Source organism: Heterodontus francisci, chromosome 5, assembly GCF_036365525.1.
Source record: "Heterodontus francisci isolate sHetFra1 chromosome 5, sHetFra1.hap1, whole genome shotgun sequence".
NCBI lineage: Eukaryota > Metazoa > Chordata > Chondrichthyes > Heterodontiformes > Heterodontidae > Heterodontus > Heterodontus francisci.
In genome coordinates, this window is record NC_090375.1 from 27,619,621 (window position 1) to 27,632,938 (window position 13,318).

Below are 13,318 nucleotides of genomic sequence, written 5' to 3' on the forward strand. Positions count from 1 at the left end.
TGTGAGAGAATGCTGGGAAAGTCAGAGTGTGGGTTTGGTACCAGAAAGTGGGATGCCACTCACCTTTCCTGCCCTCCTGGGGTCCTTGAACCTGCTGGGTCTCTTTAGCTAGAAATCCTTCCTTTGACAGAGTTGCCGCATCATCCACCCACCCTCTCTGATTGGCAGAAAGCATGGAAGCAGGATGCTAACGCCATGATTGAGTTAAAGAGCCATGTCAAAGCCCGCTTCAGTTGCCCTGCTGCCGGCCTTCCTGCTGCATGGGGGTGTATTCAGCTGAGATTCTGCTCATTGATTTCTTTTTTAATATCTTGTTTAGTGCTAATCACTTTTTTAGATTTTTTAATAGAATTGTCTTTTAATGTCAGTTATTATTAGTCATTAAAATAAATACAAATATGCAGTGTGCAGTCAATTATTCCCAGTTAAAGGGAAAATAATTGAAAATAAGATGCATTTAGTAATATTAATTATTTATATATTTAATACTCCACGTAACATACTTGAACATTTAATTCCTCAGCCACAACTCAATGAGACAAATGTAGAGAGCATGGATAAATTGAACAAATCAGTGCTTTACTCCAGCCCAGTCGACCCAGCAAACTGGATTGGACTAAGAAAATCTTCTCCTGTCCTGGTATACCTTAAGGTATGAATTTACTACAGACTTCCAAACTTTTTTTTTATGTTCTAGCATTTATTCAAGAAAACAAGGGACAAAGGAATTCATTTGAATTTAAAATCAGCGTGAAAATTGTGCCCCAGTGGGACTATGATCATCTGTACATCCTTCAGCATTGATTTATGTACCACATTGCCTGCATTAAAATAAATGAATGCTTCTATTATTGAGTCCAAGGGCTAAACATTACGAGCGGCCGCCAATCATGGTGGCATGATTTTAAGATGGCGGTCGGCCTGTGTGGATCGCCCGTCGCTAAGCCCCCGCTATATTAAGTGTGGCGGCTCATTAGCATCACGACGATGTGCCACGCCGCTCCCCCCGCCCCCCCCGCAGGACATCCAGCACCATGATGGACGTTGGCTCAGCTATGTAGCAGGTGCTGGGGCTCTATTTAAAGCGCCCCAACACCTGCTTCCTGACATCTGCCAAATAAATACTTACCTCACTATTAAAAATTGGGGATGCTGCAATCTGGCAGCAAAGCAGAAAGTGCCGGAGAAACTCAGCAGGTCTGGCAGCATCTGTGGAGCTAGAAGCAGAATTAACTGACCTGAAAGTTAACTCTGCTTCTCTCTCCACAGATGCTGCCAGAACTGCTGAGTTTCTCCAGCACTTTCTGCTTTGCTGCCACATACTCTGCCTTGTTCCAGTGTCCTGTGCAGTTGAGATCATCTTCTTCCACTCACGTGTAACATTCCTTCTCACAGGCATGCTGGGTGGATAATCTTAATTTTGCACATGTCAGAACATGAGACTGAATTGTATCATAAAAGGCCAATACACTATCAAAAATAAAAGCATAATTTAAGAATATCTACTTACTTTGGGCTTTTAATTACCTGAATGTGATAAGCTGCAGACTAATATGCATTTGGAATCTGTATTAATTTTTCTGCTAACTGTTCTGTGAAAAGACATGTAACTGGAATTATAATTACTTCTAAAAGAACCAGGAAAATATGTTTATATTCTAGCTGCATTGCAAACCAGAAATATTACATCAATAGCCGCCACCTCAGAAGTAAAGTGTATGTGAACGTGTGTCGATCTGTCATAGAGGAAAAACCAGGACAACTGCACAGATTTCCTCACTAGTCCTGCATTAGTTTTCAAAGAAGAAAAACCTTGCAGCCAGAAGTTAGAGCAGTTACACTGTGGAATCACCTTTGCATTTAAAGGACTAGAGCAGAAACCGAAGATGGCAGAGGGGCACTCTAGGGTGGCCCCACGGTTCAGCGATGCCTCCCTGCTTAGTCTCCTCCAGGCTGTGCGGGCAAGGTGGGAGGTCTTTTTCCCCAGCAATGGTAAGAAGAGGCACTCCCGCCTGACCAAGGCAGCCTGGCTGGAGGCAGTAGCTGCGGGGCCATCCGGCTTCAAAGGATCCAATGCCAGAAGAGGATGAACGATCATTCCCCCAGCCAACGGAGGCCCTCCAGGTCTCGTGCACACAGTTGGCCAAAGTAATCCACAGCCAAAGGACAATCTGATCAGCAGCCTTGCTCCAATCAGGCAGCTAGCACAGAAGTGGCACCGCAAAGGAGCACCCACAAGCGTTTCCAAAAATCACCGTGACACAAATGGGTCTGCGCGAGTGACACAACACTGGGAAAAGTTCAATCTCTAAATCTTCTTCACTATCATGTGCGTTGTTTTTACTGTGTGAATGAAGTGTGCCAGCATGTACTGATCGTGTCTCCTCTCATTACATCATTGGCCTTTCAGAACTGCTAATGTATGGAATAACATCCTTGCCATGCTAGTATTACTCATGTGCGTCTCCACGGATGCAGGAACATGGACAATGGCTCAGTCTGCTGCTGCCAGTAATGGCGGACGCAAAAATGTTGCAGATGTGGGGTTGCACAACAGGTGAAGAGGGTGCTATGTGGCTTGCAGAGCCCATGGTGGTTCCTATGGCATGGAGAATGTTTGATCAATAAGCTGTTGCCGTGCAACTCTTGCTCGCTGCTCACCCTGCATGCAGCGCCTGGATGCTCTCTGTCCTCCCATGCACCTTTCCTGCTGCAAGTCCTCAGCGTCCTCATCATCCGAGGAGGAGTCCTGCTTACGTCTGTCCTCATCCTGCAAGGCCTCCCCCCCCATTGTATGTGTAGTTATGCAGAGCACAGCAAACACAATGATACGAGCTACCCTTTCCAGCTCATGCTGCAGGGCACCACCCGATCTATGCAGGCAGCAGAAGTGCATTTTCAGCATGCCAATCGCCTGCTCAATGGTGGCTCCAGTAGCTCTGTGGCTACCATTGTATCTCTCCCCTGCAGCAGTGGTGGAGTGTCTCACTGGTATGAGGAGCCATGTCTGCAAGGGGTAGCAATTGACTCCAAGAAGCCACCCCTCGAAATGAGCAAGTTCAGTGTGCCAGCTAGGACTGGCGCAGGATGAAAGTGTCATGGCAGCTGCCTGGAAAGTGGGCACATATTTGCATAAAGCGGTTACGGTGATCACATACTAACCGTACGTTGAGTGAGTGCAGACCCTTATGGTTTACTTATGCAGCCGGTCACCCCTTGCACCTGTGGGAATCCCATGATGGAGCCGAAAATGATGGCCCTATGGGCCTGGCTCCCAGGGTCCATCGTGAAGCAGACATAGTCACCGGCCCTCCGGTACTGGGCATTGGTGACCTCCCTGATGCAGCAGTGCACTGCTGACTGAGTGACCCCACAAAAGACTCTGTTGGGCCCCTGAAATGATGCAGAGGCGTAGAAGTTAGGAGCCACTATCACTATGAGCGCCACAGGCATAGAATGTCCACCGAAACCCATCGGCTGCAGGTCATCGTTGAACAGGACACATGAGATGTGTCACCACCTCTCTTGACATCCGCAGTCACCTCTGACACTGGCACTCAGACATCTGTAGGTATGTCATGCGGGACCTGTAGATGCACGGCGATCTGTAGTGGCGAGCTCTCCTTGGGGGCTGCTGCTCACGACCGGGAGCCTCTACATGGGCTGCACCAGCCTGCTGGTTTTGCCTGCGACCCATACGGAAGCTCACTTGTTTAAGAAGGGTAGCAGGGATAATCCAGGTAATTATAGACCGGTGAGCCTGACGTCAGTGGTAGGGAAGCTGCTGGAGAAGATACTGAGGATAGGATCTATTCCCATTTGGAAGAAAATGGGCTTATCAGTGATAGGCAACATGGTTTTGTGCAGGGAAGGTCATGTCTTACCAACTTAATAGAATTCTTTGAGGAAGTGACAAAGTTGATTGATGAGGGAAGGGCTGTAGATGTCATATACATGGACTTCAGTAAGGCGTTTGATAAGGTTCCCCATGGTAGGCTGATGGAGAAAGTGAAGGCGCATGGGGTCCAAGGTGTACTAGCTAGATGGATAAAGAACTGGCTGGGCAACAGGAGACAGAGAGTAGCAGTAGAGGGGAGTTTCTCAAAATGGAGACGTGTGACCAGTGATGTTCCACAGGGATCCGTGCTGGGACCACTGTTGTTTGTGATATACATAAATGATTTGGAGGAAAGTATAGGTGGTCTGATTAGCAAGTTTGCAGACGACACTAAGATTGGTGGAGTAGCAGATAGTGAAGGGGACTGTCAGAGAATACAGCAGAATATAGATAGATTGGAGAGTTGGGCAGAGAAATGGCAGATGGAGTTCAATCAGGGCAAATGCGAGGTGATGCATTTTGGAAGATCCAATTCAAGAGTGAACCATACAGTAAATGGAAAAGTCCTGGGGAAAATTGATGTCCAGAGAGATTTGGGTGTTCAGGTCCATTGTTCCCTGAAGGTGGCAACGCAGGTCAATAGAGTGGTCAAGATGGCATACGGCATGCTTTCCTTCATCGGACGGGGTATTGAGTACAAGGGTTGGCAGGTCATGTTACAGTTGGATAAGACTTTGGTTCGGCCACATTTGGAATACTGCGTGCAGTTCTGGTCGCCACATTACCAAAAGGATGTAGATGCTTTGGAGAGGGTGCAGAGGAGGTTCACCAGGATGTTGCCTGGTATGGAGGGCGCTAGCTATGAAGAGAGGTTGAGTAGATTAGGATTATTTTCATTAGAAAGACGGAGGTTGAGGGGGGACCTGATTGAGGTGTACAAAATCATGAGAGGTACAGACAGGGTGGATAGCAAGAAGCTTTTTCCCAGAGTGGGGGAATCAATTACTAGGGGTCACGAGTTCAAAGTGAGAGGGGAAAGGTTTAGGGGGGCTATGCGTGGAAAGTTCTTTACGCAGAGGGTGGTGGGTGCCTGGAACGCGTTGCCAGCGGAGGTGGTAGACGCGGGCACGATAGTATCTTTTAAGATGTATCTAGACAGATACATGAATGGGCAGGAAGCAAAGAGATACAGACCCTTAGAAAATAGGCGACATGTTTAGATAGAGGATCTGGATCGGCGCAGGCTTGGAGGGCCGAAGGGCCTGTTCCTGTGCTGTAATTTTCTTTCTTCTTTGTTCTTTAATATAGGTTGAACCATACCCATCTCCACGTGACAAATAAAGTTGTATCCTCACTTCCCAGGAGGTTCCTAACAGGGCAGGCATTGTTGTTGACTGTTACATCAGGCGCTTTCATGCATCAACTATGTGGCGTGGTATGGCATTGCCTGTCTTAGCACCCACTAGGATTGGCATAGCATAATCACATCAAGATTCTGCCAGCTGCATCAATTCCCCCACCAGCCAGGTAACCTTTACACATCTACCGTTTCTAGCACCCTCCCCACTCACAGGGTGACTGGAGTGCCATTGCTCCCTGACTCACACAAACAAACAACGCAAAGCGGCCTCTCTTTACGCAGTACCTCCCTTCATGCCTGCAGAGCTGTGCCCCCAGTACTCCCATCGTCCTTCCCACCTCCCGCAAAGTATGCAGAGTGGCGACCCTGGTATACAGAGACTTACCTGCACTGTCTCCGATTTCTCCATCTTCTGCTGTTCCGCTGGCTTCTCTCATTCATTAAAGGGATGGCACGCGACAGCTGCCCGTTCAGCAAAAAATACGGAACTGAAGAGCAACGAGCAGTGGGATGCATGATCAAGCAAGATGAGTAGCGTTTAGTATATTTAAATTGGGGTGCCACCACCGAGCGGTAAAATGGGGCGGGACATACCCGGTGTTGGGGGGTGTGGCGGGCCTCTCCTGCTGGAATATTCCGGCCAGGACCCCCAACGTCGGAGGGCTGGTAAAATTCAGCCCCAAGTGTGAACCCCAACATCTGCTAAAGACTTTAAATACTGTAGATAAATGCAAAATCTATTGGTGATTTTGGGTTCCTTAGGGGGGAGGGGGAGCAGCCCCAAGTCGTGGTCCACATAGGCACCAACGACATAGGTAGGAAGAGAGATGGGGATTTAAGACAGAAATTCAGGGAGCTAGGGTGGAAGTTTAGAGCGAGAACAAACAGAGTTGTTATCTCTGGGTTGTTGCCCGTGCCACGTGATAGCGAAGCGAGGAATAGGGAGAGAGAGGAGTTGAACACGTGGCTGCAGGGATGGTGCAGGATGGAGGGTTTTGGTTTCCTGGATAATTGGGGCTCTTTCTGGGGTAGGTGGGACCTCTACAAACAGGATGGTCTTCACCTGAACCAGAGGGGTACCAATATCCTGGGGGGGAGATTTGCTAGTGCTCTTCGGGGGGGGTTTAAACTAATTCAGCAGGGGAATGGGAACCTAAATTGTAGTGCCAGTGTACAGGATGTTGAGAGTAGTGAGGTCAGGGATATGGTTACAAGGACGCAAGAGGGCACTGGCAAGCAAGAACCTGGTTTAAAGTGTGTCTACTTCAACGCCAGGAGCATCTGGAATAAGGTGGGTGAGCTTGCAGCATGGGTTGGTACCTGGGATCTCGATGTAGTGGCCATTTCGGAGACATGGGTAGAGCAGGGGCAGGAATGGATGTTGCAGGTTCCGGGATTTAGATGTTTCAGTAAGAACAGAGAAGATGGTAAAAGAGGGGGGGGTGTGGCATTGTTAATCAAGGAGAGTATTACAGCGACAGAAAGGACGTTTGAGGACTCGTCTACTGAGGTAGTATGGGCCGAGGTTAGAAACAGGTTAGAAACTATGAAAGTGTGAGGTGATACACTTTGGAAGGAGTAACAGGAATGCAGAGTACTGGGCTAATGGGAAGATTCTTGGCAGCGTAGATGAACAGAGAGATCTTGGTGTCCAGGTGCATAAATCCCTGAAGGTTGCTACCCAGGTTAATAGGGCTGTTAAGAAGGCATATGGTGTGTTAGCTTTTATTAGTAGGGGGATTGAGTTTCGGAGCCACGAGGCCATGCTGCAGCTGTACAAAACTCTGGTGAGACCGCACCTGGAGTATTGCATGCAGTTCTGGTCACCGCATTAAAGGAAGGATGTGGAAGCTATGGAAAGGGTGCAGAGGAGATTTACTAGGATGTTGCCTGGTATGGAGGGAAGGTCTTACGAGGAAAGGCTAAGGGACTTGAGGTTGTTTTCGTTGGAGAGAAGGAGGAGGAGAGGTGACTTAATAGAGACATATAAGATAATCAGAGGGTTAGATAGGGTGGATAGTGAGCGTCTTTTTCCTCGGATGGTGATGGCAAACACGAGGGGACATAGCTTTAAGTTGAGGGGTGATAGATATAGGACAGATGTTAGAGGTAGTTTCTTTACTCAGAGAGTAGTAGGGTCGTGGAACGCCCTGCCTGCAACAGTAGTAGACTCGCCAACTTTAAGGACATTTAAGTGGTCATTGGATAGATATATGGATGAAAATGGAATAGTGTAGGTCAGATGGTTTCATAGGTCGGTGCAACATCGAGGGCCGAAGGGCCTGTACTGCGCTGTAATGTTCTAATTCTAATTCTAATAAATCCCCAGGACCTGATGGGATCTACCCCAGAATACTGATTTGGCTCAATGTCAACTTTAGTCTGATTACGCTTCTTTGAAGCACTTTGGAACAATTTCCTATGTCAAATGTACATTATGTTAGAATTAAGATGGCACCTCAAGAATGATAAACTATACATTGGATGTTAAAATTAAAATATCAAATATCCATTGATCTCACCAAATGAAATACTGATATGTGTACTTATATTTGTAATTCAATGAAGAGTCTGAAGATTCTAATTTATCTTTTTATTATGTCTCCTTTTTAAAATCTATTTCCTTGCTTGTCTTGTATTTCCCATACATCCCCATCATTTACTGTTGCTTTGTGTCAGAATTGCTCAATTAGTAACTATCTGGCTTCCTGATTCAGGAGCATGTGGCTTCAGACTCCACTCCAGGACTTGAAGACTTTGACCAGGCTGGTACAAAAGTGTGATAATTATTAGAGATACTATTCTTTGCCTCTTCCTGACTGATCAGATACATGTCAAAGATCCATTGTTAGTATTCTGGTCATCATTCCTTGCTCAACCAAAATAAATCAACTAGTCACTGATCCCAATGCTGTTTCTGGAAACTTGTTGATTACGATATAGCTGTTGGATGTACCTACATAACAAGAGTAACTGCACTTCCAAATAATGCGTTTTATGCAGATAGACACCAGGAGCACCTTCTGACTTTCTAGGATGCCTGCAGATTTTAGGGATTGTCAAATATAAACAAGAATATATCTTCAGCACATCTGAAAGTTCAAGCATAACAACTTTATGTTTTTTTGTCTTTTCCAGAACAATCTGTTGATTCTTGCTGTTTTAGCATTTGAAGTGACAATTTACCGTCATCAAGAGTACTTTAGGCTCCGCAATAATCTTGCACCTCCAGTAACGAAAACCATATTTCATGACATCACAAGGCAACACCTAGATAATGGACTGGTGAACTGTGCCAAGTATTTCATAAACTACTTCTTCTACAAGTTTGGGTTGGAGGTATGCAGCATATTGTTTTGAAACAAAATATTACTTATCTGTGCTTCAGTGGCCTGGCAGCTCCTGGTCGCCATTTATTTTATCAAAGTAAATAGCTCTTCAGAGGGAGCCTCAAGAGTCTCGCAGTCCCATCCTGCAGCAGCAGTGCCCTCCCTCTGATTGGGCCTGCAGCCTCAGGAACCCACCTGCTGTCCAAGACCTGCAGTGTCCAGTTAATTAGCCAACTCTAGGAAGATCTCCCACGCGGGCGTGTTGACAGCCAGTGCAGGGTTAAGACCCAGACATAGTCCTGATCCTCAATTTATTTTTAAAGGGCACAAGGTTTTTTATAATTTGTGGGATGTGGGTGTCGCTGGCGAGGCCAGCATTTATTGCCCATCCCTAGTTTCCCTTGAACTGAGTGGCTTGCTTGGACATTTCAGAGGGCATTTTAAAATACAACCACATCGCTGTGGGTCTGGAGTGACATGAAGGCCAGACCAGGTAAGGACAGCAGATTTCCTTCCTTAAAGAACATGAGTGAACTAGATGTGTTTTTACAATTGACAATGGTTTCATGGTCACTATTGGACTAGCTTTTTAATTCCCAGAGTAACTGAATTCAAATTTCACTATCTAGCATGGTGGGATTCGAACCCATGTTCGCAGAACAGTAGCCTGGGTCTCTGGATTACTAGTCCAGTGACATTACCACTGCGCCACCGCCTCCCCAAGGTTATGCCCAAGGAGAGCACTGGGCCCATCATGCACATGAAGGTTCTTTGAAAGAGCTATCCAATTAGTTCCGTTCCCCTGCCCTTTCACCATAGCCCTGCAAATTCCTCCCTTTCACATATTTCTCTACTTCCCTTTTGAAAGTTATTATTGAATCTGCTTCCACTATTTTTCAGGCAGTGTATTCCAGATCATAACAACTCACCATAATAAAATGTCCTCATCTCAGTCTCACCATAAGTTTGGAGGTCAGGTTTTTAATTACGAGTGAAACAATTGTTGGTTTTATATTACTCTTCTTTTAATTTGGATTCTAGGAGGCAAACATCTGGGAGATGCCGCCCAAAGTTTATGTTATTAAATCAGTCCAGCAGCACACTTGTAGATGTAGTTTTAATCCTTTTGTTCATCTTTGACTTGTGGCAGGTTATTCACCAAGGAATACATCACGGCTTGTCCTCACATGATTTCCACACGTTTGCACTTTTGACAAATAGCAGTTTTATCCTTGGCCCCCTCCTATTTCTCATCTACAAGCTGCACCTCGGTGACATCATCTGAAAACACAGATCAAGTTCAACATGGTCGCTGACGACACCCAGCTGGACTTCACCATCACTTCTCATGACCTTTCCCCTGCCTCTGATTTGTCACACAGCTTGGCTGATAAGCAGAAATTTTTGCCAAATAAAAATTGGGAAGACGGAATCCCTTCAGTCCCTGCTTCAAACTCCAAACCCTAGTCCTCGGTTTCATCCGCTGACCACTGTCTCAGGCTGAACCAAATTGTTTATAACCTTGGTGTCCAATTTGATCCTGTGCACAGCTTCTGACCCTGTATCTTTATAATTTGTTCTTACGAGCGTGCAAACATACAAATTAGGAGCAGGAGTAGGCCACTCGACCCCTTGAGCCTGCTCTGCCATTCAATCAACCCAGGACTGAACTGACCACTCCACATTCCCACTTACCCCCATAACCTTTCACTCCCTTGCTTATCAAGAATCTATCTACCTCTGCCTTAAAAACATTCAAAGACTTTGCTTCCACTGCCTTTTGAAGAAGAGTTCCAACGACTCACAACCGTCTGAAAGGAAAAAATTCTCCTCATCTCTGTCATAAATGGGTGACCCCTTATTTTTAAACAGTGGCCTTTAGTTCTAGATTCTCCTACAAGGGGAAATATCCTTTCCAGATCCACCCTGTCAAGACCCCTCAGGATCTCATATGTTTCAATCAAGGCACTTTTTACTCTTCTAAACTCCAGCGGATACAAGCCTACCCTGTCCAATCTTTCCTCATAAGACAACCCGCCCATTCCAGGTATTAGTCGAGTAAACCTTCTCTGAACTGCTTCCAGCGCATTTACATCCTTCCTTAAATAAGGAGACCACGACTGTACACAGTACTCCAGATGTGGTCTCATCAATGCCTGAAGCATAACTGAAGCATAACCTCCCTACTTTTGTATCCAGTTCCCTCACAATAAATTATAGCATTCAATTAGCTTTCCTAATTACGTGCTGTACCTGCAGACTAACATTTTGCGATGCATGAACTAGGACATCCAGATCCCTCTGCATCTCAGAGCTCTGCAATCTCTGACCATTTAGATAATATGCTTCTTTTTTATTCTTCCTGCCAAAGTGGACAATTTCACATTTTTCCACATTATACTCCATTTGCCAGGTCTTTGTCCACTCACTTAACCTACCTATATTCCTTTCTAGCCTCCTTATGTCCTTTTCACAACTTACTTTAGATTTAAGGTAAGGGGCAGGAGGTTTAGAGGGGATTTGAGGAATTTTTTTTTCACTCAGTGGGTTGTTGGAATCTGGAATGCACTGCCTGAAGAGGTGGTTGAGGCAGGAACACTCAACATTTAAGAAGTATTTAGATGAGCACTTGAAACGCTATAGCATACAAGGTATGGGCCAAGTACTGGAAAATGGGATTAGAATAGTTAGGTGCTTGATGGCTGGCACAGACACGATGGGCCGAAGGGCTTGTTTCTGTGCTATATAACTCTATGACTATGTCTCAATGATTTTGCTGTTAAAGTAGCTATATAAATACAAGTTATTTTTGTTGTTGTTTGGACAGTAATCTGAAGGAGGAATCTTGGTTAATTTTTTAAGATCCTTCACATAGGAATATTAAGACAGTTACAGTGCCCCCAGTGTTCCTTAGGCTGAGTTTAGCTGATTATCATAGATGAAGAATTCAACATGAGCCATTTCTGAACTGTATGGCTTAAGATATTCAAGAGACATAGGGCTGGATTTTATGAGCACCCCCTGAGGCGGGGTCAGAGGCGGGAGGGCACGCCCATGGAATCGTGACGGGTGGCAGGGGCAGAGGACCTGTCACCAAGCGATTTTGCCGGGGGCGGGATAGGCCTTCCCTCCCAAGGCCAACTGAGGCCCTTAAGTGGCAGCTGGCCACTCCTGGCCCTAAGATGAGCCGAATCTGCTTTTGGTCTCGACGGCAGGACGGCGCCGTCAATATTAAATCCAGCCCAATTGTTTTATTATCATATGAACTGTTCTATCAGCAGATGAATAACTACTTCTGCTAATCTATCCTGTATGATATAATGATAACAGCGCTCATTGGTGGAGTAATTCGCCTATATTTCACCCATTTTTTAAACATAAAGTGAAAAACCTACCAAAATTAGGTTGTTAAAGATTGTCTCAAACTATACACAAAATTTGGTAGCCGCCATATAGGATCTGCCAGGATGCCCATCTGAAACTAGCATTGAGCTTATTATTGGGACCCAACACACCATGCCATTTCTGCCCATTTGAGGGTCTTAAGTGGGTTTACCAGCTGTATTTATAGAGTCCTAGAGTCATTTACGGCACTGAAGGAGGCCATTCGGCACATCGAATCCATGCCAGCTTTCCACAGAGCTTTAAAGCCAATGCATGCAAACTCGTCACAAATTCTTTTTTAATAAGTTCATTTTATAGAAAATATAAATGTTGAAAGTTGAAATAAGAATTTTTCTTTCTGACTATCTACTTACCACTTCAGTCTAAAGGAACTCTTTCTCGACTGATACTATTTCTGTTTGTTCACATTTCCTGCAGATATGTTTTTTAATGACGGTCAATGTGATTGGACAACGGATGGATTTGTATGCTATGCTTCATGCTTTTTGGTTATTTGCATTACTCTACCGACGCCGCAGAAAAGCCATTGCAGAAATCTGGCCTAAGTACTGCTGTTTCCTAGCATGCATTCTGACCTTTCAGTACCTACTTTGTATTGGCATCCCACCTGCTGCCTGTAAAGGTACAAACGCTGCATTTTTAAAATTACTATAATTAATATCAGAAAACTTGAATTTTCCAGTTAAACATATTGTTAAGACTGAAATATTGGAGGATAGTGGCCTGATCTTTCTTTGATTTAATTTACATATAACAGAGGGCTATTGAAATTTCTATTCCAGTTTTCACCGAAAATGGGAACAATTCATAATCTATCTATACACATTTTTACTATTGATTGTGCTGGTGCAGATGGATTTACGAGACATTTGTTCAATTAACGGTGTACTCCAACAGCTGCAGTGATTGTTTCTCTTCCAACACTTACTGCTAGCAACAATACCAATAGTCACAATCATGGCCCTCCTGCCTTGGGCTATGGCATTGGAAGGATGAATGAGAATGGACAGAGACTGCTGGAGTTGTGTACCTATCACAACCTCTGCATCACCAACTCGTTCTTTCATACTAAACCCTGTCACCAGGTTTCATGGAGGCACCCAAGATCACGTCGTTGGCACCAACTGGACCTCATTGTCACAAGGCGAGCCTTTATAAACAGTGTCCAAATCACACGCAGCTTCCACAGTGCGGACTGCAACACCAACCACTCCCTGGTATGCAGCAAAGTTAGACTCAAACCAAAGAAGCTACATCACTCCAAGCAGAAGAAGCCCTTCTAACACTCCTATAGGGGATGCAGAGACCAAATGGGCCCACATCAGATGGACCATCTATGACTCAGCAATGACCACCTATGGCAAACATGAGAAGCAGAATGCAGAC

General features: G+C 45.3%; 1 protein-coding gene across 1 annotated transcript in view; it reads left to right on the forward strand.

Moving 5' to 3' along the window:
• LOC137369779 (piezo-type mechanosensitive ion channel component 2-like) overlaps window positions 1-13,318 on the forward strand; it is a 1,207,705-nt gene that overhangs the window by 971,595 nt on the left and 222,792 nt on the right. The window contains exons 22-24 of the mRNA XM_068031235.1: window positions 524-652; window positions 8,337-8,537; window positions 12,350-12,554. Of these exons, the coding sequence (XP_067887336.1) occupies window positions 524-652; window positions 8,337-8,537; window positions 12,350-12,554 (535 nt within the window). The remainder of the gene's footprint in view (window positions 1-523; window positions 653-8,336; window positions 8,538-12,349; window positions 12,555-13,318) is intronic.